Source organism: Rattus norvegicus, chromosome 2 (genome assembly GCF_021556685.1).
Source record: "Rattus norvegicus strain SHRSP/BbbUtx chromosome 2, alternate assembly SHRSP_T2T, whole genome shotgun sequence".
Lineage (NCBI taxonomy): Eukaryota > Metazoa > Chordata > Mammalia > Rodentia > Muridae > Rattus > Rattus norvegicus.
Genome location: NC_141535.1, coordinates 60,140,247 through 60,166,403, shown reverse-complemented (window position 1 = coordinate 60,166,403; position 26,157 = coordinate 60,140,247). Strand labels below are relative to the sequence as shown.

The following is a 26,157-nucleotide window of genomic DNA, read 5'->3' as shown; positions in this document are numbered from 1 at the left end:
TCCCCAAATTGAGACTAAAACCATTAAGAGTTTACAACTATACAGGTAAAGGTATTCTCATACCTGGCTTAAAGGTGAAAATATACTACTTTGGGCAAACATGAGATCATAATTCGAATATTCAAGATTTCATTTGTGACCAAGGTAGACAAGCCAAAGTTGGTTAAGCACCGGTGTGAATCAGCCACAGCGTTTGGAAGTTCGGAGATGCAAATTTAATAATTCGTATTTTAGAGCTAAGGAAACAGTTTCAAAGGAAGCAAGCCCATAGTTACTTAGTGACTTTATTTCTGTCCTTTTGTCAGCCCTAGAAAATACAGTGTGTTGGCAGAGAAGAGCCTGTGCAATGAACAGTGAAAAAAAATTATCGTCCTGAGTTAGGGGGTAGAGTTTAATCACTTAGAGTCACGTGACTGCATACATGGCCTGGTCTCCAGGGACAGGTATTTAGAGCTTCCAGGCAGTCGTCATCATGATGATGAAGTACACATCTGTATCAATGGATGCACTTACACCTGCATAGTAGTTCATGAATTCCTCAGGGGTCACCTGTAGTGGGAAAGTCAGAAAGAGAAAGAACACTTTGCTTCTTGTTTTAATGGAGGCCTCCCTTCAATCCCTGCGAAGAGAAAGGGCAATCCACTAAGGCTTTATTCCTGTGTGGTTACAGCTGAGGAACAAACCTAAAAGAAAAGTAAAGATGAAACCAAGTTAAAGGTTATGGTGAGAATGACTCAGGGCAGGAGGAGAGGCGATACCTGAAAATATCCAAGTCATCTTAAGTGGAGAGAGAGTCATGGGGTGAGATCTTTTCTTTAAGAACTGGGGCTTGTTAGTTCAGACACAAGAGACTAGACTCAGAATAAGAAATATATGTCCTTCGGCTGCAGTTAGTACTATCCTTCTGGCACATGTCAGAAGCAGGCCACGTCTAATGTCAGGATAAGTGATGTCTCTCACCTTTCAACAAATGCTTTGTCCTACAAAAGAAAGCGATTTCTAGTAAAGCATATGCTGTTTGCTTGTGTTTCTCAAGTGTGAATTCTCCATTCAAGACTGAGAGTAAACAAAAGCATTACCTTCTGCTGCTCTCCTCCCAGCCCTCCCCAGCTTCTCCACTGTGCGCTGCATAGGACTGACTGCTGCCTGGAATATTGGCGGATGTGTTTATCCATGTCAGGATTCATAGGACTATTGGGGCGGGGGATGGGGAAGTCTCATAAGTTAGTAGGAGTTGGCAACTTCTAGGCCAAAAGATAAAATCATCACAAGAAAGGAACTTGATAAATAACTGAAGAATTGTTTCTAGTCTGTAACAGCTTGATCTGTCCCACTAATCTTTGGAACCATTAGCATCTCTTTCATGTACTGCTGGGGCTCACTGACCAGCAGAAAAATTCAACAAAACAAAACAAAAAGCAATAGGCTAACCAGATCTGTAATCTTCTCCAAACCTCTTCCCTCAAGACCAGTGAAAGACTTTAGGGAAAATGACCCTGAATTCAGTGAATAGTGGATCTGTGGTCATGAGTCTGTAAATACAAATAAATAACATACATGTGGGACTTATTGTCTATGTGAAAGTGTTTGTCATAGGGTGGTTTCTTTATCTACAATATCTTATTTTTTTGGATGTTATTAAAACTATAAAAGTTTGAGGGCCGGAGAGATGACTCAGCACTGAGAGGACTGGCTGTTCTTTCAGAACACCTGGGTTCAATTCCCAGAACCCACAAAAGTTTAAATCACTTTGATGAACATATTTATTATGTCTATTAAATATCTGTGAAGCCTTAGCACAATAGCCAGTTGACAAGTGTCCAATAAATATTGTTCAGATTTATTGTTATATTAAATAAGGCTGTATATATATATACATATATATTGCTTAGTAATAAAAATAAGCTTTTTAAAATGATTTAGATGCAAGAATCTCAAATATGGGTGTGTGTGAGCACCAATGGGGCATACATTAAATATGCAAACACTTAGGGTACATCTTCCTAAATGTCGGGTTCTGTGGTTCCTCAGTACAGCCAGTAATCTCCATTTTTAACGCACACACCGCCAATGATAATGAACAACTAATATTCAGCATTACCAGGCTTATGATATTCAAGCAATATCAACCATTGTAACTACCGAAGGACAAAAAAAAAAAACCCTCAATAACCTTTTGAGAATTTGAGAGATCAGCATGGCTGATTAAGGTAAATGTCAGAAGGGGATGAAATGGGGATGTTAAATCAGTTGAATCACAAATGGCTACTTGGACTTGGTAGAGACAAGGGCAGTGACATTTCCCCTGTGACAAAGAGGAACCACCTGCAGAAGGAACCAGAGACAACAGGGACTCATGTAGAGCTGAGCTATTAGGGGAAATGGCAGTTGGCTATTTTTCTCTGACATCTTGCAGATCAAAGACAGCAGTAGTAGAGGAAACACACTGTTCTGTTACTTCTGTCGGAGACATTTGGCTGCCCAACAGAAGCTGGGACTCTTCTTGTGTCTGCCGTCACAATTCCTCAACCTACAAGACACTACTTCAGCGACTTCTCCACGTCTGCCTGCAAAATGTCAACAGGAAGGGAACTTCCTTTTCTTACCTCACACCCACTGAGAATAAGACAAGTCATCAGGTTTTATGGGAAAGGGAGGGGGAAATTCCCTGCAGAGGGAGGAGGCTTGCTGCTTCTTATCATAAGCACTACCTCTTCCTAGTCACTGTCCCAATTATCTTTTCTGGTATGGCCCAAAGGTTCAAAGGTCCTGCTCTTCTTGTTGCTGCTACTTCTGCTGCTGAGGCTGAGGAACTCCCTTTCCCATATCTTGGGTCATCTAAGATTAAAAACTGCCTCCAAATGGTTCAACAGGCAGCTTGTGCATCTTACTCCAGCTCTCCCGGTATAGAACATTTTTATTCTTGAAGGTAATGACCAATGAAGATGGAGCTGCTTTTGCCTTGAAGTTCACTGGAACTTAGATGTGCAAGCTAATCTCAAAACTGACTACAGAGTGAGTCAGGGTAAATTCTGCTCTCTGGGATTCCCTTTGCCGACAGCCTCTTTTCACACAGCCAAGTGTGAAGGCGAAAGATGCTCCTTGGTGCAAGAGTAAAAGGAGCCGAACATCCCGAAAGGCATCTTGGTCCCATTTAAAATCAAGCATTTGTTTACCGTAATCTACATCATAAGAATATAGCTACCTGTACATGGGGAATACGGTAACAATGAGATGAGCTGGTGTTTAAAACAACACATTTTCCATGATAAGTAATTAGTAGCTCATGGATCCACTACCAAGATGAGACTGCTGTCTCATCACCCATTTGAAATGAATATTTTATCCCTTTAGTCTTCAACCATTCATATAGCCCCAAAGAAATGTTTTCTTCTATTTGTAACAGTTATGGTGTCAACGGGTTGAGCTTTGTAAGGCTCGGAACCTATTTCTCGTTTACAATTTTAATTCGGGTAGATAAATTGCATTTGGATTCATCTTTTTCACTTACCAACCCATCTTTATCATAGGGTGAGTCAAAGTTATCCAGAAACTTCCTGAAGACTTGTTCCTCCGTCCATTCCCCATTTTGATACTTTGGATGGTGTTTCGCGTTATAAACTTCACGAAGGTCTTCGATGGTTATAACCCCATCTCCTGTTTTGTCTAACTTTCTAAAAGCTTTCATGATTACCTCTTTTCTGGCTCTGGACATTGGGGGCTAGATAAATTTAAGAAAAAAAAGAAGAAAACATGGAGAAATACACATGCAAATGAATCTCTTCTGTAGCAGATGGTATTACTTATTCCCCTCACTGATGTGAAATTGCTCACACACCACTCAGTGAGATGTTTCATAAAGTGCCTCAACTGCTTCACAGTCTTCTGCCCACACCCTCTGAGATGTACTAGCAAGTTCAGGAAACAAAGCCTTGGAGTAGCTAACCCGAGGCATAAGAAAGCCAAACTCCTCAGCAGAAAATACTGATCCATGGGAGTAGGGTTGGGGACCACACTTACTCTTTTTTTCCTCAACTTTTTATTGATTCTGTGAATTTCACATCACGCACCCCAATCCCACTCCTCTCCCTGTCTCTTCATATGTGCCCTCTGTCCTTGCAACTTCCCCCCTCAAAAGAAACCAGAAATTAAAACAAGCAAATGAATAAGAAACAACAACCATCACATCTCGGAAGCTATGGTCTGTCACAATATGTCCCACAATATACCCATTTGTCCAAATTTCCTTCACTTACAAATATTCAATGAGTGATCAGTCTGGTTCAAGGCCCCTGGCTTCTGCTACACTAGCAATGCTGAATCCTCACCGAGATTCACACTTACTCTTAACATGACAAGAAACTCATTGAAGTCTATTGTTCCATTTCCATCTCTGTCGAATCTCCGGAAAAGTTCTTCTGCCTCCTCTTTTTCCATGACCACCGCGTAATCATTTAAGCCTTTCAGAAATTCTTTGAAATCAAGGGTTCGGTTGTTATTGTCATCCATAATCCGAAACACTCTGAAGATAACAATATGATACAAAAATAATAGCAAAAAAATAGATAAAAATACAAAAACGATGTGTGTGAAGATGCAAAGAGTGAACCGCCCCTCTTTGTCTTTGAAGTACAACACAGAAGTTTTACGTTTTCCTCTTCAGCCTCATAGTCAAGCATTGAGGTTTTCCTTGGCACTTCATACTGGAAAGCAAACCTTCAAGCACATGTGTGCATGGACATACAAATGCACAGAGAAAGCAACACTTACACTGTTTGATTCTAAGTGTGTGGCACCGACAATAGTTCGGATCTTTTCTGTCTCCTGAAGCTCCAAGGTGTGAAGGCTTGGCTGTTGGGGGCCGTGTGCAGTTGGAGGTTAGTGATGTCTGCAGAGGCCTCGTGGAAGGAGGTCAGAGGATGGCAGTCATGCCTTTGCAAGGGACATAGCTAACCTGGACCCTGTCTGGACCCTGCCTAGTTTTCTGTTTTCTTTTGTTTGTTTGTTTGTTTTGGTGTGTGTGTGTGTGTGTGTGTGTGTGTGTGTGTGTGTGTGTGTGTGCTTTGCCTCTCAGCCACCAAAAAGAGGCAGCTTTACCCCTACTGTCTGTGTCCTGGGCTGAGGCCCTGCCTTGCCATAGGCCCAAAGTCATAATGTTCAGTGATCCTAGACTGAAGCCTCAGAAACCATCAGCCAAAATGAACTTTTTCTCCTCATAGGCTTGTTATAATAATGACCAGCTACTAATATAAAAAACCTTTACAGAAATTCATGTTTGCTAATAAACCCATAGTTTCCTTGTCTTCTACATAAAGAAATGGAAAAAAAGAAAAAATGTAGACAAGCAATTGAATCATAGTTTACCATATTAATCTTGGCAAAAATCTTTAGAACCTAATATTGAGCACAAATAAGGCTTCTAATTTCTCTACCTTATGGGCACTGACCACATAAACTGATGGATGCTACTTTGTCCTTAGGAAGCCTCTACTTAGAAACACATTGGAATCTAAACATCCCATATACATGGTACTTGCTACTGTTATGGAAGATGATATATCTTCTCATTAATCTTGTGGTTCTTATGGTCTTTCTATGAGTTTCATAGCACAGTTATAATCTTACTCTTTCCCACCCTTTCTCTTCTTTCCCACCATAGCCCAAGCCCCAAGAATCATGTTTTTCACTCATAAGAGACAGAATTATCGTTTAGGATTTCAAAAAATGAGCTTGTCTTCTATCTCCACATTAACACCAGCTAAGTAAACTTGAATGTAACTTATTACCGCTCCGGGTCTCACTTTTCAATAAAAGTCTACATTGTTGATCCCTTAGTTCTAGTTAAATCTAAAATAATATGCAACTTCTAAGTTACAACTTACAGCTTTCTCTTTGCTAGTCCTGCCATGAGGGACTCAGATGCAAATGACAAAGAAGCTGATGCCTGACGGTGAGGAGAAAGTAGACCAGCAAGGAATAGAAAAATGGATGATGAATATGTTTATGTTTAAAATGCCATAATGTGATCATCTACACAGAACGGCAATGCAAAACATAAAAAAATAAATAAATTTTCAGTTTCTTACTCCTTTGCATTGCATATATTTTAAAAAACAGAAAGAACACTTTGAATATTGCCTAAGCACACCATACAGACTTGAACATGGGTTATGAGCCATCTGTTTTACATTGTGATAAGCTTACTATGTAGCAACAACCCTACTAATAGTCTTCAACTAGATGAGTTAATGAATAAATGTTCCTTCTATAAGAAGTGGGCTGGGGTGGAGAGATGGCTCTGAGGTTAAGAGCACTTCCCTCCTTCCCTCCCTCCCTCCTGCCTTCCCTCCGTCCCTCTCCATCTCCATCTCCTTCTCCCTCTCTTCCCCCTCCCCTCCCCTTCTTCCCCTCTCCCCCTCTCTCTCCTTTCTCCTCCCCCTCTCACTCCTTCCCTCCCTTCCTCCCTCCCTCCTTCTTTTCTGTTTGTGGACCAAGTGTGAGTTCTCAGCTACTACTGTAGTGCCATGCCTGCCTGCCTGCCTGCCTGCCTGCCTGCCTGCTGCCATCCTCTCTACCATGATGGTCATTGACTCACCCTCTAGAACCACATGTCCCAAACTAAATGTTTTCTTGTAAAAGTTGCCTTGGTCATAATGTCTTGTTACTGCAATAGAGACACATAACTAAGACAACATACTACCTGCCAAGTCCTTTGATGCCTGCAGAACCCCTGGCCAGGCATTGCAATCGCAGTCTCTCAATAGGATCAGTGGTTGTGGAGAGCTTTTTCTTGGACTGGATTGCCATCTCTCGGTCATGTCGTGCTGTCCCTGCCATCTAAGAGGAAAATACACAGCATGTTAGTGGAGTTTACACTCTACTGCCTACCTCTGGCTGGGCAGTTGACAAAGGGAAATTTACAGCTTTCTGTCTACTAGCCTTCAGGGAATAACTTCAAGCTTCCTAGAATTTGCCATTTTTAACTCTGCCCATTGTGTGCATGGCTCATTTGCAACTTATTAAGTTTCAAGGACACCTGCTCTCTTCACTGTGCACAATAACTAAATACACAGCCATTTCCCAATATGCTTTGACCCTTCCAAAGCCTTCCTTCCTCCATACAAATAGATCCTTATAGAGAAGGGAAAGAGGCCAGATAAAGGGACATAAGAGAGTTCAGAAGCTGCTAAGGAAGCTAAGTTTAAACAAATCAGGATGTGCATATATATGGAAGTGCCAGAAATCATTTATCCTGGACCATTAGTTAACAGTGAATTTCTCAGCATTCATTTATTTGAGCAAATTGTATGTGCTACATATTCTTTTTATTTATAATGCTCCATATGCCTTTGACTCTTCATTTAATATTCTCTAACTTGGATTAAATGCTAACTTCTGTTACTTCTGTTTTCACTGGGCTTCTCAATTTGAGTGTTAATGATGCTTAGCAGTAATTCATAAACTCTAACAAGGCAGAGTGCTCTCTCTCTCTCTCTCTCTCTCTCTCACACACACACACACACACACACATACACACAAACACACACACAGCCCTTCATCTGTTTGTGTTTTGTGTAGTAAATATTCAGAAGTAGAAGAACATAACCTGGGCGGTCCTGACTTAGTTCTTGGAGCTCTTATTTCAGTGGAAAGAGTCCAAGACCAAAAGCCTAAAGACCTGAGCTCTGGTTTTACCTCTTTAATCCCATTTCTGGTGACTATGAGTTTACCCCCAAAGCCTCCATTGTCTACTGCTTATGACAGTAGAGACCAGGGAGCACACAGCACCAGGATCTGCTGCAGCACCTGACTGCATCATGACTCAGAGGGCATCACTTACCATAGCAGCAGAAGCATGCTAACTCCAGGGTCCCTTTCTCTTTTGTCACGCTGTACAGTAGCAATCATGAAGACCCTACCTGTGGACTTCCTTTAACCTTAATTTTATCTCAAAGCTCCTACTCAAAACTTCCATTAGCATATAAACTTTAGAATTAAGCTTCTAACACACGAATGGCGGGTGCATAATAAAACCAGAGCAGGAACCAAAGTACAGATTGGTAAAATAACTCTCCTGTAAGTCCTCTCAAACAGTAGACACTGGGCTTTTGAGTCCTAGCAGGGTTCTTTCTCCTCCACCATATGTAACAATATGTGAGAAATTCAAAGTGGGTTTTTCTGGCCCTTTCTTATGCAAATAAAAGCTGAGTTTGGGAAGACCAGATACTGGGAATCCGGCTCTACTCACTTCTGCCAACTGAGGCCAATTCTACCAGGGAAGATGTAAGCTGATATCTCTGAATATGATTTGATAAATTCAGGGGGAAAATTACAGCTAATCACATATTTGAAGTTTCCATATTCCTTCTCTGATTTATCAACAAACACAGTATGTTTTTGTCATGTCCTCTCTTCAATTTGCCTTGTCAGAACAGAAGGTAGGAGGGAAACCTGAAAGAATCAAGCTCTTGAATAGCATAGACTCTTGGTTTGAATGCTGAGGTCTAGTATTAAAGCAGAACAGAACAAAAAAGTTTTCAGGACCTGGGGTTTGAGAGGAAGGCAGGATACAGTAGTACTTCTGATAAAGAAAGGCAGCACACACTCAGAAATTCGAGATTTCAATGACACACGCAGCCTCTGGATATGATAACATGATGTCACTGACATCACAGCCCCCATTAAAGAATCCAAAAGACCCCTTTTTTGAGCACAATATAATTTGTTAGGTTGGAGTTGGCCTACTGATGCCTGTAGCCACAGCACCACCATGTGTTGGCTCATCATATGTACAGTACCCTTGTCAGAGCCACAGTTCCGTCCATGCCTTCAACAAATGTCTGAGAGATTCATTACGCCTGCCCAGTTTGCGAGGTTTGGGTCAATATAGGACACAGACGGCCTTCAGAGCCTAGAATCCCCCTCTAGGTCCACTGCTGAGCTACAGTTCATTTCAACAAGGAGGACACGGCTATCACAGCTCAGCATAAGAACTTTCTGAGACATCAGAAAGGAAACAATGCCTACATTTTACTCATAATAAAAGGTAAATATTATCGAGGCTAGAGCTGTGAGGGTCCAACAAGGCAGAGCAGTACATATTTTGGACAACTGCTATACCACACACTTTGGCCAAAGCAAAAGAGTCAATGACATAAGTTGGCCAATGTTTATTTTTATTTAATTTGTGTGTGTATTTGTGTCTGGTGTGTGTGTGTGTGTGTGTGTGTGTGTGTGTGTGTGTACATGTATGTCACAAGGAAGACAAAAGAGAGAGCTGGATTATCTGAAGCTGATTATGGGCAGGTGTGAGCTGTCTGACATGAGATTTGAACTTGGGTCGTGGGGAAGTGCAGCAAGTGGTCTTAACTGGTGAACCATGGGAGACTGGTGGAGATTAAAAGGAAGTTTTGGAAGGAGAGATGTGGAGAAGAATAAAACCAGCCAGGTAACTGGTATCCATTCAAAGAGAGCTTAGGACGAGACTGTGAGATAGAGGTGGACCACAGTGGTTACAAAGAACAGTGACGTAGAAAACCCTGTGGGTACAGTGTAGAGAAGGTACAGAAGACATAGTATGTGGCCAGGATGAGCCTGTTGCATCCAATATGCTGCTTGGACCCTGTGAACAGTGATGGATTCATTTAAAATGGCAAGTGACTAAACTTGGGGTTTGAGGGGTAAGGAGGCTAGGGTTCCAGAGCTGTTGGCTGCCTCTGCCTCTCCCTATTGTCACCCAGTCATAACCACAATGGCAATGGACATCCACAGAGCAACAGAAAGCAATGACTGGGAGATCTGGGACCGAGGCTGAGTGGAATAGCCAGCCTCAAAGAAACCTCATGCACCAGTCCCGAGCAGGCTGCCTCACAACACTGCTCTTTTGTACAGATGACTGACCCTGACAGAGTTCTCAGCCTGGATTTCCAGCATTCTTGCCAGATGGGATGTGGAAAGTTGAAGATGCAGGGATCTGCTTCTAAGAACATTTCTTCTTCTTTTTCCTTTCTTTTTATACAATAAAGATAAATTTGACTATTGGGAGAAAAGAGTGATATGTACCATAAGGTAATTTTTAAACATACAGATAAATAGACAGATGGACAAATGGATAGATGGATGGATAGATAGATAGATAGATAGATAGATAGATAGATAGATAGATAGATAGATGATAAAATAGAGACAAGTATGTCTTTCTTTTATCTGTACTATTTTCCTTCTTATGAAGGTAGACATGTGACTTTTTCTATACCTCAGATTCTTTCTTTTATTTAAACTTCATGATTCTTATTAGTTGTTCTTTTCCAAAGTGTTCTCATACATATTTATCAGGTCTGCTCTGCATTAATTTTCCTTCCTTCCTTCCTTCCTTCCTTCCTTCCTTCCTTCCTTCCTTCCTTCTTTCCTTCTTTCCTTTCTTAAAGGTTCTGTTTAGGCTAACTGGTACGGAATAAAGATTCACTAAGGCCCCACCTGCTCTCCTCCACTACTTTGGGTTGTCTTAGTGCTACCTGGTGGCTGCAAAGTGAATTACCCCTCCCTCCCTCCCCCCTCTGCTGATCTGCATGGCCTTGGTGAGGACAGAATGACATTGTTCCTTCCCCTGGGACAGGGACAAAGGGCTTGGGCCTCCACAGTGTCTATGGCTGTCAAGAGCTTGTTTGTATACTGTTGTAAGTATTTTCACACTCCTCCAAGGAATGTCCTCCATGTTAATGTTAATGACTTAATGAAAATTAGAGACAGTGTGAGTCCAGGAGACAAAGGTATGGCTAATGTCTCAGCAAATGGTTAAACACTGGGACCTTCAGGACAGCACTTAATATATATTATTTGAAATAGTTCCTCAATTATGTAAAAATATAAGGATGAAATAAAAAAATTAGGGGCCTCACAGATCTAGAAGAACAGAAGCAGCAGCGGCACTATGAACCAGCTTGTCAGAAAGATACAAATGCAGGCAGATTCCTAAGTTCAAAGTCAGCCTGGGACAGAGCTAATTTAGGCCCAGGTGTGGTAGCAATCAGAATTTCAGGACAAAGTAAGTTTACAAAGGCAGGCAGATCCCTGAATACTTTTGCAATGTTAAAAAAAAAAGTGTGCTTGCTACCTTCTAAGAATTAAGGGGCTGGAGCCACAGGGTGCTGATTCACTGAATAATCAAAAGGGAACCTGGAGTAAATGACTGGATTGATGTGTAAATTCTGATCTGGAAGAAATGTGCTACCCAAAGACATTTTTTAGAAGAGCAAGAGAGAGCTGCTTGGAGAACTGTCTCAAGCAGAACATAGAGAGCTCTCTAGAGATCTCCAGATCAGAGGGAAAGCAAGCTGAAAAGCTGTCTCAAGCAGAGCATAGGCCACCAGCTTCCACCCACTATTTGACTTTGAGTCATTTGTTCTCCCAGAACCCTTCTCCAAGCTGAGGCTGGTCCTTGGCATCCCTCCCTCCTCTCCCCCTCTACCTAACAAAGAACTTATAAACACAGTAATAGACACAGTCACTGAAGAGCTCTCTCTACTATATTTGCCCACACAGCGTAAAACACCAAATTCTTCCACATCCAGTTTATTACTAACACCAAAAAGATGTCTTTCTATAGCCTCAAAAATGAAATCCTGCCCTTGGTTCCCTTAACAAGAGGTCAAGGGAACTGAAGCAGTGTTGGCCTCCTCAAATAAAATTAAGAGAAAGGAGTCAATCTGTGAAGATGCAGAAGGTAGAGGGCAAACTTATTCAACGGAGACTTATTCAACAGAAGACAGAGCAGAGGGGTGGGACCTGGGAATGTATATCGAGGAGAAAAAGCTTTCACTCCTGGGTGTGCACCACAGTGATAGACCCAGTCTTATTTGGTTTCTTCCAGTCTTCCTTTACCCCCCTACTGCCCAGTGTCCTGAGGCCCAGGGAATGTGCGATACAAGAAAATCACCCTAGCGGGTGGCAATCGCAGGAGCCCAGCCCCGTAAGTGCCATTTTAGGCATTTCTGTAGTTGTTGAGCATCCACTCCATCACATTAGACTATTTCAAAAACAAAAGACATAGAATTACTGTAATCGTTCCACAGCTTTAAAACATTGCTCTGTATGAAAAGAGTAGAGTAGGAAAGCAATCTACAAAGCAAGTGACTACTGATAAAGACAGAAGGGCTTGAAGTTATTTTGGGGAAGAAAGCAAGTTTTACCTCATGGGAGAAATGGGAAAGCCTGCATTTTAGTCAGGGTTTGTATTCCTGCACAAAACAATACTTCCACATTGCTATTCATCACCAAAGGAAGTCAGGACAGGAACTCACACAAGGTAGGAACTTGGAGGCAGGAGCTGATGCAGAAACCATGGAGGGATACTGCTTACTGGCTTGCTTCCCCTGGCTTGCTCAGCTTGCTTTCTTATTGACCACCAGCCCAGGAATGGTACCACCCACAATGGGCTGAGCCGTCCCACTTTCATCACTAATTGAGAAAATACCTTAGAGCTGGGTCTCAATGGAGGCTCCTTTCTCTGTGATACCACCAGCTTGTGTCTAGTTGACACGCAAAACCAGCCAGTACATGTCCCATCCCTCCACTACATACTTGCATATCATAGTGGCTCCCACTGTGGAGAGGCAGGTGGGTGATGGCCCTCTGGGTGTCTAATGCCACCTGAGCCTTATGGGGGTGGGCTAGTATCTGAATGTCTTCCACTCCCCCTTGCTACATAGCATGGCAGTGGACTGCCCTCTGGGTGTCTACAGCCTGCCCATCCATTCCACACAGCGGCAGGCTGGCTTCTCAGTACAAGTTTGTCTTTTCAGTTACTCTGATACGGTCTCAGGTTTAGTAAATTGCTCAAGCTGAGATCAGAGATAACAGTTTAAAGGCATCTCTCCTTCTGACTGACTAGGCCCAATGCTTGCTCTAAGTTCTATTCTATAGGGTTCCTTAAATATGCTCCTGGTCTCTTCCTCTCTCTTTCCCTCCTCTTCCCCCCTAATAAAATACCACAGACTGCATAATTTATAAAGAAATAAATTTATCCCCTAGAGTTCTAGTTTAGTGACTGGTGAGACCCTCTCTGTCCTTTCAATGCAATGGTGCCATGAACCCTATATTCTTCAGAAGTCTATCCTTTACTCTTTCTATTAATACTAGGGTGAAAATTAAGTACTAATCTTTATGTTTGTGATGGAACATATTTGAAAGGTATTTCTTAAGGTATCATTGTCTTAGGGTCTCTGTTGCTATGAGAGAACCCATGGCCAAAGCAATGGGAATTTTTTTTCATCTTACAATCCATAGCACAGCCCATCACTGAGGGAAGTCAGGGCAGAAATTCAAACAGGTCAGGAGCCTGGAGGCAGGAACTGATGCAGAGACCATGGGGGAGTGCTGCTCACTGACTTGCTCAGCCTGCTTTCATATAGCACCTCGGACTACCAGCTCAAGGGTGACACTGCCCACAGTAATCTGGTCCCTCCCACATCACCATCAATCAAGAAAATTCACCAAGTCCTTGCTCACAGGCCAATCAAGTGAGTGCGTTTTCTCAACTGAGCTTTCTTCTTCCAAAAGGACTCTAGCTTGTGTTAACTAGACACAAAACTAGCCAGCACAATCATCATTATAAAATATCTACTTCATGACTTCATTTTTTGATATTTCTTTTTATTCATTCAACTGGGCTTTGTACTCCTAATGCAAGGACAGGGGACCATGTTAAAGGAGCACACAGGGCCTGGAGCACAATGTGTAAGGAGTCACTCTATTTTCAAGACCACAAAAATTAACCCAGCATTTGTCCACCATTAAGAAGAGAGATAATAATTATCTATCTCCTTAACACTTGTGCCATGCACCTCCCTTGTCTCACCCTGGTTTTCATCCTGCATTCAACATGCTTATTGAATATCTAGTCTGTGCTACTCAGTAGCAATGTAGGAAGCACTTAATGGCCTTTGCATTTGTAGGGAAAGTTTCACCTCTTCATTTTGAATACTGCTGATTTTTTGGACACTGAAAACTGATTCACCATCACTCCATGTCCCTCTTTCTCTCATATACTGCACTTTCCAATGAATGGCCTTAGGAACAAGTTCTAGCCAGTGAGATCTAAATGAGAATGTGGGAGACTCTGAAATATCTCTTCTGTCTTGATTTAGATTATGATGTCTTGCCATAGCAGCTTCTACATATTCCTGAGGGTATAGTTGGGGGCTCATATCTATAACACCTTAGAACACTAATACCATAGAGCTGTTTCACCAATGCCCACAACTACCTGACTCCAGGGTACTGTGGCATGATTTAAATTGTTTGTTTAATCTGTTGATGATCAGGTCTTCTGATATTTACACCCAAAGTATTCTTGTTTGACATAACTGGCAAATACATATTCCCACAATGATTTTGTTTAAGTTGATTCTAGATATTTATTGTGATCTGGGTAAAACTCTACAGAGTATGATGATGAGCTGCTCTAAGAATTAGCCTGTGGCAGGGGTAGTGTTAGGGGTACTGCTCCATTATAAACCTCTTCTCTCAACAGAATGTTACTTGTTAGATATTAGCCTCTTTAAGACTTTTGACAGAGGAGAGAGAGAGAGAGAGAGAGAGAGAGAGAGAGAGAGAGAAATGTACTCATCATGCCATTTAAGGGTTCCTATAACTTAAATGGGAAGGGAAAATCCAGACTTAGTCAAACACAGAGATTGCATTTAGATTGTGTCACACTGAGTTCCCTTGGGACAGCCAGGCAGTGGTGAGGAAATAAGTGGAGAACATCCTCATTGTTGTTCCTCTACCATCTCTCTCTCCTCGTGGACTGACTTTGAGTCTCTGGGGTTTTGATCAGAACAGAACTTACCACCTATTCTGAATCTAATCAGTCTTCCAGATGAAAACTCATAAAGAAACAAAGTGAGCACAGATGTAGCCAGATTTGTACACAAGACACTAAAATAGATCGATAAAGCCTAGAAAAAGGAAAAAATAAAGATAATGTTTCCAAGCTCCCTGGTTTCAATACTATGCTAATGTGAACAAGCAAGCAACATTTTTTTCCAGAGCTGTGAAGGCTTAGTCTCAGGCAGTGGGTTCTAATCCACTTCAAGGACAAAGATTTTCCTCAACATTTTCAAATACAGGAAGAGTTACAACCCCAGTTAGCATTTGTGTCTTTGTAGCCATTACTCACCTAAAACACTAAGGCACTTGGGTAATCATGTACAGTGTTTATCTGGGAACCATTTGTCTACATAAGATTAAATATATAAACATCCACAAATCCAATGAGGTTTTGGTAACCTTAATTGACACTTTGAGAAAATGGAAAAGTATTAGAAGATAGAAATCTGATGTCATAGTGCAACATTGGTGGGGATGGTATATCTGGATGGATTGCTAGCATGGCCACTACGCATTGCCAGGAGTAAGACTTTGATCTCCTTTCATGTACAAAAGTTTGGAAATGGTCCAAACAGTCACCGTAGTCCCAAGATCCTAGTCACTTCTATACTCATTTCTAAAAGTCCATAATAACAGAAGCAACACCAGGCGGGACACTCCAAGCAGCAGGAAAGATCAAGAGACACTGCCATCTAAGCCAGACCCCAAGTTTCTGTTCATACAAAGGAGCCTTGGGAGTGAACTGGCAGCCCACAGTTTCTGCCACTGCTGGCAGAAGAAGCAGCTATTTCAGAAAGTTAGACTATTGCCGCTCTAGAAGAGCTTATTTCCTCGACACTGCCTACAGCAGTGGTTCTCAACCTCTGGGTCACGACCCCATAGATCACATATTAGGTATCCTGTATATCAGATATCGCATTCCTGTTCAAAACATAACACAATTATAATTATAAATTAACAATGAAATAATTTTATGGTTGGGGTCACCACAACAAGAGGAATCGTATTAAAGGGTCACAGCATTAGGAAGGTTCAGAACCAGTGTCCTACAAATCTGAGGTTTGTACAGGCATGTGGAGGACCTACATGAAGAAGACCAAATTCAGAATTTACCACAGCAATGGCATCACACTTTCCAACCACTGTTTCTTCAAACTATATACTGGTCCACGTTCTAAAACTGAGATTGTGATAGTGAATAACATGTTCACGATTTGTACTGAAAGAATTCATGAGAAATTTGCTTCAGCTTGTAAGCTGATGGTTTGTGAAAGGCCCCCGTCCGTGAACTGATCTAAGATAGATGACTTCCCCAGAATAGTTGAGCTAATCTTAAGAAATTGCCCATGGTCATAAATTGTACTGCCTCTATTGTTCTTGCCAGACAATGGGTCCTGGGAACTAACTGCTATTTCTGCTATTAAATACTGCCTGCTTACTGGAGATAACTGAGGCATCTGTAGAATGTCTGTTGTAAAAGTAGACACTGTAGGATACGAGCTAATTTGACCTCCAAAAGCCTTGTAAGTGTGTGTGTGTGTGTGTGTGTGTGTGTGTGTGTGTGTGTGTGTGTGTGTGATATTTTTCCTTTATAAACCCTGTACTACATGCCAGAGCTATATTCCGAGCATCTGGAATTTCCAGCATGTTCCTGGACAGTGTCCATGGTCTTGCCCATTATTTGATAAGTACTCTTATTTGTTAAAAATGTATTCATGGCCATGGTGAATCTCGATCAACCTATAACAAGATACTCTGGGTTCACACAAACATAACCAAAAATGGTCTTCACTCAAGAATATACAAAGCTTGGACACCATATCTGGCCCGCCACCTGCTTCTGTAACTGAGGATTTATTGGAAATCAGTGCACAGATGTGTTTATATAGGACCTGTGTCTACCTTCCTGCTGGGCCTACAAAGGTAAAATGTGACTGTTTATTGTTGGGCTTATGAAGAAATGATCTGTCAAAGATCAAAATAATAGCAACAGGAAACATTATTTAGCATATAAACTACATCAAGGTCACCTGCTGTGGCTGAACTGTGTTTTGCAGATTATTCATAACCAGTCTATTCTAAACAGCGCTGTTCTTTTGTTTGTCTTGTTTTGTTTTGTTTTTATCGGAGGCCAGTGAGGTGGCTACATGCTTGCCACCAAGACGGGCAACCTGAGTTCAATCTGGAACCCACATGGTGAAAGGAAAAGGACAAGTGTTCCTCTGTACTCCAGAAGCATGCCAAGACTCTCATCATGTCCCGGGTTGAAATAAATTAATAGAAAAAGAAGAGGAGGAAAAGAGGAGGTTATTTTGGTATAAAGTAGATCCTGATAATAATTCTTAGCAGTTTCAACTTACAATTGCATTCAGTAGTGGAAACATAGTTAGCCTCATTTTACAAAATAGGAAAATGAATGTACAAGGGTTTAAGAGCAAGACAAGATTTTAAATATATATAAATAATATATATATATATATATAGTGTGTGTGTGTGTGTGTGTGTGTGTGTGTAGTTACACATTACTTTTTAGAAAATACTGTCTTGTCAACAAAGAGTCCTTGTAACCTCCACAGAATATATAAAATCTAGGACAAAAATTTGAACAAACCATGCCTAGCAAATCAGGTAACGCCAAGGCTCCTGGAGGAGATTGGCCTTCCTCCTGACAACCCACGTTGTAGCCACAGAGGAGACATTTCCCAAGGGAGTGACACATTGCCACATCCTCCCCAACTGAGGACTGCCTTGATCTCAGAGTACACCTTCTAAAGTGCAGTGCTTAGGAAAGTTTATTCTTCTGCCTTTAGATTGTGCAAAATACAAAGATGGGGAGCAATTATTCTCAGACCAGAAGGAGAAGCAGATGCTGAGTGCCTAAGACATATGGGAAAATCTTCCCAGACTATCAGGAATAAAGGGAATCTCATGGGAATACCAGAGACATCATGTGGCCTTTCCCACAGTCTCCAGGCGACTTTCAATGATCCCTTCATTGAGTACCTGTCTGTCTCTGCAACACAGAAACCTGCCTCTCTAAATTCTCTTAACTATTTTTATGTAGACACATAAGCATGTCTCTGTCAGCTCAGAAAAAAAGGCCTTTATTTGAAAAATCAGTAAAATATAGTTTATTTTTAAAATAAAACATTAAAGGCAAAAAAGAAATTATCAAGGCAACGTCTTGCCACCGCTACAGAGTCGCTGCAAGAGGCCAGGACTGCGCATGCTCTGTAGATACCTAGATACCTGCAGACTTTGCAGAATCCTCCTTGCATTACAAAACTGACCGAGTAGCCTCTCAATATCACTTCGTCATTATCTCTGATAAAATACTGACCAAGGGCTGCTGGGGAAAGAAAAGGACTTGCTTCCCTTACAGACTACAGTCCACCACTAAGGGAAGTCAGGGCCAAGCATTCAAACACGTACTTGAAAGCTGGCCTGCTTGGTAATCCACACCGCTCTAACCAGAGAGCTCACTTATAGCCAGGGAAGGCCAACAACCTTGGTATGGGATGCTGCTTGCCCACGAGGTCACTTTCAGGCTTATGTTTATAGTGTTTGTATACAATCATGACCGCCTGCCCGAAAACGCTACCTACAGTGGGCCAGGCCTTTCCACATCAATAACAAATCAAGTAAACCCCCAGTGAACACTGCTACATCTCTGCTTCCAATCGGAGCCCGTGAGTGGAAGACATTAACATATCAGGTGCAGGAGGAGGTCACAGTGAACTCCAGCTCCAGCTCCCTGCAGAATCAGCTCATTCATGACTGTGATCCTTCAATGGAGGCAGCTCTGGTCACTCCTGCTAACATCTGGCACAACCCCAACCCCACCCCCGAGTGCCTCAGGCACGTGAGTCCATTCTTTTCCCACCGGTTTCCACCTTAATGTTTAGTGTTTTACCAATCACTCAACCTATCTACCATGCTTCAACCATCTCCACTATGACTACGTTGGTTTTATCTCTAAAATGTGGAGAGGGTTCAACCTACATAAGTCGATAAATGGCATAACCCACAAATGGATTTAAAGACAAAAGTCACTCAATCTTTCAAAAGGGGACTTTGACAAAAGCCAAGGTGCCTTCGCGATGAACTTTCTAGAGAATGTAGTACCAGAGGAACATACCACAAAGTAACAAAGGCTCTATATGAGAAACTCACAGCCAATACCATCATAAATGGGGAAAAACTTGAAGCTACCCCACAGAAGTAATAAATGAAACAAGGTTGTCCATTTTGCCCACTCAGTTTCAATAACATACTTGAAGCACTAGGTCAAGCTATAAGGAAGAGAAAAAAGTAAAGGAATACAAATAGAAAACAGAGAAGTCAAACAATCCCTATTTGCAGATAATATGATATCATACATGAGAGATGCCAAAAATTCTACGAGAACACTTCTAGAAATGATAAACTCAGCAAAATGGCTAGAGACAGAATCAACCTGAACAAATGAACACACATTTTCTATACAGCTCATTTCGGATGTTACTGTTGGGGTTCATTGTGTGAAAGTCTGTCTCTGTATATTCCATTGTTAATTGTATACAGGCAGAGAACTAAGTGCTCTTAGGATCTTGCTATTATCATTTTTGTGGCCCACTATCAGTCTCATATTTTAAATTCATTCTTCCTCAGCTGCCTAGTGGCAATCTACATTACATCTGATTGGCTGTAGTAAAGATCTGTTGGCCAGAAGCTGGGCAGGAAATGGAGGGCAGAATTTCTGAAAGGGGGTGGCGGGGAGGAGGGAGAGGGAGAGACAGAGAGACAGAGATACAGATGGATGCTGAGAGAAGAAATGCAAGAAATTCTCCAGCAGACAAGGAGGTGAACAGACAGCCCAGAGCTGAGCAGAGAGGGAGAGCCATAAGGTGGGACACGGTACCAGGATTAGTTAGGTTAAGCTAACTAGCTGGCTGGGAGACTGCACATAGCTAGAAGGTCTAAGCTATTTAGTTTTCATATTAAATTAAATGTTAGCCTAAAATATAAAAAAGCCCCTGCGTCATCATTTATACCACTGGTGGGTCCTAGAAGGTACCACTATAAGGTACCATCAGCCTGGACTGGTGATCCTGGATTCTATAAGAAAGCAGGCTAAGCAAGCCATGATGAGCAAGCCAGTAAGCAGCACTCCTCCATGGTAGTGTCATGCTCACCTTGGCGGTAACCAACTACTCTGCAATTGAAGATCTGCCTGTTCAACAAGAGGAAAATCATTTCTGATACTGGAAGCCTAACCAACTATCCGGGGCTTGTGAAGCCATGGATCTCGGAGGAGAACCTACAACCACCACTTTACTAAACCAGCATGACCCCTAACAGCACTCTAAATATTTATCCTTACACCCACGTGTAAGCTGCAGTCCTTATGTCTCATGAAGGAAAATCCTCTTTGGAACAGACAGAAAAAAAAAAGACAACCAATCAAAATGCAGAGTTGTGAAACACAGTCCCAGTCGATCCATCTATAACACAACTCCTGCACCTAAGGCTCAAAGATCATTGCAGAAGAGGGGACAGTCAGAGGAACACAGACAGACATATCTACAATTAGTGGGATGTAAAGGCCATGGATTGGAAAGTGAGCAGGGAGAGACGTATGGGAGAATTTTGATGGAAGAAAGGATTGGGGGAATGATGTAATCATAACTTTTTGTCCTTGTATATGCAGTCACATTTAGGGAACACCTTCTCTCGTTAGCCTAGGGAATACTACTCATCCTTAGATAATCACTTTGGTGAAGCCTCACACAGTCACTGCCACCACAGTGAAATATTTTGTGATGTACTATGAACATCTATGTCCAAAACAGGGTCCATATTACACTACACGTCTGTCTAGCTTGTAAAGTCCTTGAAACAAGAACTATATGCAGCATTTCCCCCTTATCCTTATATCTCAGCACTTAATATAATGCTGCAGTATTAAGTTGGATTGGATTTTGTGGTGGTTTGAATGAAAATGGTCCCCACAGGCTAATAGGGAGTGGCACTATTAGGAGGTGTGACCTTGTTCGACAGAGTGTGTCACTGGGGTGGGTTTTGGAGTTTCAGATGCTAAATTCAGGCCTAGTCTGTCTTTCTCTTCCTGCTGCCTGCAGATCTGGATGTAGAATCCTCAGCTCCCCCTCCAGCACTGTGTCTGCCTGTGCTACACCATGCCTGCCACCATGAAGACAATGGACTAAACCTCTGAACCGTAAGCCAGCCCCAAATAAAAAGTTTTCCTTTATAAGGTTTCCCATGGTCATGAAAGTCTCTTCACTGCAATATATTTGATCACTATCATCTGTTCACATAAGACAAAAACAAATGAGTTGAAATCTACTTTTCCATATGTGAAGCTATTAATAAACTAAGGAGCCTTTTGTGGTAACAAGATGTTTGAGAGGAAAAAAGAAAGAGCTCTGAAAAGAGGAACTTATTACCTAGAATAGTTAAGTTACATTCCAGACTGGTGGAAGGGTTTACATTCTTTAAGGTACTCTACAACTTATCATTAATCAGATCAACTCTCTGTTATAGTTTTGTAAGTGTCAGGTCAACACTCTGTAGCAAAACTTCTCATTTTGCCAGTGTGCATGAGGGAAGTTTCTCAAGGAATCACCCCTAGATTAAGAGCTACAGGCAGTCCATTGCTAACAGAGTTGGGATAAATCACTCAAGATGCACGGTATCCTAAAGAAAAGTATGAGCTAGCCAAACTCTTGCTTGCTGCTTGCCTACTGTGATGAAGGATGGCTTTCAAAGTATGTTTTCCTCATCCCTCTGTACAGCATTGGCTTCATGTGCCTTTTACATTCCCCAACACCAGGAATAGTAGTTCCAGAATGTGTCAACTGCTTCATCATCACAGAGATCATACTAACACCCTCCTTTCTCCTTCTGTTGAAGGTAAGTACCTATGCCTTCCAATCACAAATGTGCCCATTGCCTTGTCCATCGCCATCACCATAGAAACCATTACTAAAATGGCACTGCCTTAATAGAACTGAAAGAGAAAGATGCCTCAGTTGCTGGTCTGGATCAGAGTCATAAAGTGTGCCTTTATTCTTAATCCCTCCAAAGGTTCACTAAGATGTGTAATATTGTGAACACACTCCACAGTACTGGGGTCCTGTAGTCTCTTCTGCATAATAGCGTGCATAGATGGTACCCTCAGAGCTACCAGAATATGCTTAGTGTTCATACACTATGTTAGTCTACCTATGTTAGTGCAAGAGAAACACATCACCAATGTGCAAAGTGGGTGCATGGGAAGGATTGGAGGGGGCTAAGAGATGGGGGCATGATCCAGTTATACTATAATCTCAAAGAAATATTTTTTTAAAATAATCATAAGGAAAGGAGATACAGCCCATGAATGGCGACTGAGACAAGGAGAATCCATTTTCTGCAGAGAGGAGTTCCCCGATAGCTTATCCCACATGAAGCAATCAACCCTAAACATGTGTACTTATGGGCATCACTAAATGAGTTCATTTAGTGCTGTGTGTGTGTGTGTGTGTGTGTGTGAGTGTGTGTGTAAGAGAGAGACAAAGACAGAGACAGACGCAGAGAGAGAGCGTGTGCGCAAGTGCGCATGCCCAAGTGAAACAGAGAGAGGCCTAGAGGAGAAAGAAGAGGCCATAAATTTGCAGTGAGGGAAACGGACGAGAAAGTAGGAGGTGGTTATTAAATAAATATTGTACTAATGTACACAATTCTCAAATAACAACCACAAAAAAAACTTAAATTAAAAACTCTAATTTTTATCCTGTATCTGTCATCAATTCACAGGATATGGTATAATCACTACAAACTTACCTCACAGAATAAATAGGAATAATGCTAAATCTGTTGATCACTTTGTGAGTTGGAGACAGAATTCTAAGCTCCTTTTTGTCTGTGGCCATCGGGATGATTATTGCAAATCATTAAAGAAACTTCTCATCCAATAATCCAGCAAATAGGCACCACTCTGAAAGTGTTGTCTCCCTTGCCTTTGCTAAACGAATTAATTTTTATCTGAGCATCTATTCCAAGAGTCTACACCTAAAGACAAGCTGTTTTCTCTAGGCACTGACAGCCTAGGGGTTGGCTTCTTCAGGACGTCAATTCTCACCGACTTTTAACTTTCTTTTAGATAACAGATCCTCATCATTAAAAATGAAACAAAAGAATGTGTTAATAGAATGAATAAAAGCATTTAGTTACCTGAAATGCTAATCTGTAGCCCCAGGCTGCTTCAAGCTGAAACTATGGACTTCTGCACCTTGGGACTCTAGTCTCCTCCCAGGTCCTGTATCTCCCTCTTACCTGTCTTCCTTTGCTGGCCCTGCCTTTCCAGGCTTTCAGTTCTAATTGGATGGCCTGGGAAACACTGAAGCAAACTCATGCTCTGATTCGCTCAGCTCGCTGTCACTCCTATGCTGGTGCTGCCTTTTCTCAAGTTTACACTCCTTGTTACCTAGGAAATCCCAGTGACTATGAATGCCCAAGCTGTTTGTTCTGGAAGAAATGACAGGCGGAAGTTCTATTGGCAACTGTTTGGTTTCTAAAACAGCATCAGAACCGGTATCCAGCGTTTTAAAAGGAAATGTTTGGTAAATTGCCTTACTTGCTTCAGGTAGCTCCCTCCTGACTCTTCAGGGCTGACTCCCTGGTGGCTTATTGCCAGGTGAACCAGGAAACCACAACCCTTAGGAGCAAGCAGCAGCAATTACAGGCAGCGCCCTCGTTTTTATTCTACATTCGCACACTGAGAAGTATTTTCCCACAGTATTTTGGCTTCTGTAACTTTACCGTTTATTCTCCATTCGCTTCACACTTGTTCTTAGCAATACGTTTGCTAGAGCAAAAGCAGGCTAATTGTTTGCTTCGGGGGAAATCATCTAAGCCATAGTTCCTGCATTGAGTATCTGTAACATCCACCGGCCTTCCACACTCCCACCCCCTGGCTCCCTCTATTCTGAATTTAGAGACAGAACCAGGACCAGAACTTTCTAGAAAGGCCTCTGGTCCACTTTCTGTTGTGCATTTTACTCAGGCAAGTGTGGTAGTTGACTTTTAATATCATTAAAATGAACAATATAATTTCTGAGATTTTATATAAACATCAAATGAGATGTATTCCATGTTAACAACCACCTGCTCAAAAGCTTCCTTTTTTTTTTTCTTCCTCTTTCAGGGTCAGACACTATTTCCAGGTCCCCTTTCAGTAGAAAATGGTACTTAACAATTTTTTTTAATTAAGTAAGTTTTTATTTATATTTACACTCAATATTTTGTTTCCCTTCCGGTCTACGCCCCACCCCAACAGTTCCACATCCCATACCTCCCACCCCCACCCCTGTCCCCATGTCTCCAACAAGAATGTCCCCACCTCACCCATGCAGGGATTCGGTATGCTTTCACTCCCAGATTCATGTCTCTGGGTCCGGTTTTGGTCCCATTTGGTTTAAGGAGGATTAACTGTGTAACCACTGGAGCGGAACCATCCATTAGAGCCTGGTGAGGTCACCAGTGGGTACCATGGCTGAAGGCATTCGATCATTCTCCTCTCCCGGGATATAACATCAGCCTTGAGGGGCAGAGCCCGCTAAGTCTCTCCTCCATCCATGGCAGGCTGTCAGTGTGCAGAGCCAGGACAGGCCCTCTCATTGAGCTCCCGTTACAAAGGTTGTGCTTTACCCTGAAGGCGTCATTTTGAAATCCTTCCTACCTTTCAACTCATATTTCTTCCTCTTCTTCTCCAGTATTACTTGTGCCCATTAGGGGATTAAAACTGGCCACTCATCCATGCCTTAAACTACTGACTGCATCAATAAACTATCCAAATGGAAACCACTTATTGCTGGACCACATCTGAGGTCTCTCCTGTTCAGTTCCTCAAAGGCTGTTTCACCAGGGTCATTCTTCTTCCTGTCTTCTCTGATTCTTGGGGGGCCATTCTGACAAGTGTGTGGGTCTGGGTCTGGATCTGGGTCTGGGTCTGGGTCTGGATCTCTCTCTCTCTCTCTCTCTCTCTCTCTCTCTCTCTCTCTCTCTCTCTCTCACACACACACACACACACACACACACACACACACACACACACACACACACACACATCTTTAGATACCTTTGAGGCCTGGCACTGGCGCATTGCACAGTTATCTGGGTTGGTGCTTGGTGTTCCTTTGACTCAAAGGCTTTAGACTCACTTCTCTCTCCAGCCTGAAATGTTGCTTCTAATATTTTAGCTTTTGTTTGTTGTCTGTGAATTTTATTAGACTGTTCAGTCAATGGACAGCCCTTTTGCTTCTTCAAACGTGGGACATAAGTTTGCTGGGTGTATTACTCTTGGTTGTCATCCTGGTCTTTTAGGATTTGAAATGCATTATCTCAAGCTGTTCCTGCTCTCAGGTTTCCATTGAGAAGTCAGCTGTTATTCTGATGGCTTGTTTTTTCTCTGCGAACTTTTTTCCTCTTGATGTTTCCATTATTCTTTCTTTGTTCTGAATGCTTAGTTGTTTTAACTAGGGGAAGCTGTGGGGATTTTCTTTTCTGGTTTTGTTCATTTGGTGTTCTGTGTGCTTTTTGTATCTGTATGCTATGTCTTTCCTTATTCTGGAGAAGGTTGCTTCTATGGTCTTGTTGAAGATCTATCTGTCTATACCTCATATTTTCTGTGTGTTCCTTTCCTAATTTTTTTTCAGTCATTCATACTCTTCGCCCTAGATCTTTTGCTTTGAGTCCCAATATTTCACCTTTTGCTTGATTTTTCCACCCTGCTGCTCTTATTCTTTGAGCTTTCTAGCTGAGTTATTGTGTCTTCCAGTCTATCTTCATTTCATTCTGAACCCTCTTCTGTGTTTTGATCTCCGTTTTGACTTCCATTCTCAAGTCCTAAATTTGCTTTATCTTTCCCACCAGCCTTACATTTGTGTGTCCTCGGTCCTCACTTGGGGGTTCCCTCTCCTTAAGATCTTTATTCTTAATGTTATTGTTCTGTTTCTTTGTGGTATTTAAAAAAAAAACTCCTTGAATTTTGATGAAGTTTATAAATTGTTTTTGTCCTGAATCCTGGGATTCATCTGGTAATTCCCATTGGCAAACACTCCTATAAAACTGACAGGCTTTAACTCCCACAATATTGAAAAAAGAATAAGGCATTCTCTATTTATTGCTTCTCTTTGTATCTCCTTAGTTAACAACATTGAAATTCATTCTGTGCCAAGTTATAAATCTCTGGTTTATTCCATTTTACATATAGCAGTTACTCCAATG

The 26,157-nt window shown here is 41.8% G+C and overlaps 1 protein-coding gene across 1 annotated transcript; it reads right to left on the bottom strand.

Moving 5' to 3' along the window:
• Window positions 1–265: 265 nt before the first annotated feature.
• On the bottom strand, window positions 266–23,242 carry Capsl (calcyphosine-like). Its single transcript, NM_001106417.1, is given in 5 exon segments — window positions 266–549; window positions 3,512–3,721; window positions 4,345–4,522; window positions 6,701–6,837; window positions 23,104–23,242. Coding segments are annotated over 4 exon segments (627 nt in total). The 5' UTR covers window positions 23,104–23,242; the 3' UTR covers window positions 266–447.
• Between the last annotated feature and the right edge of the window lie 2,915 nt (window positions 23,243–26,157).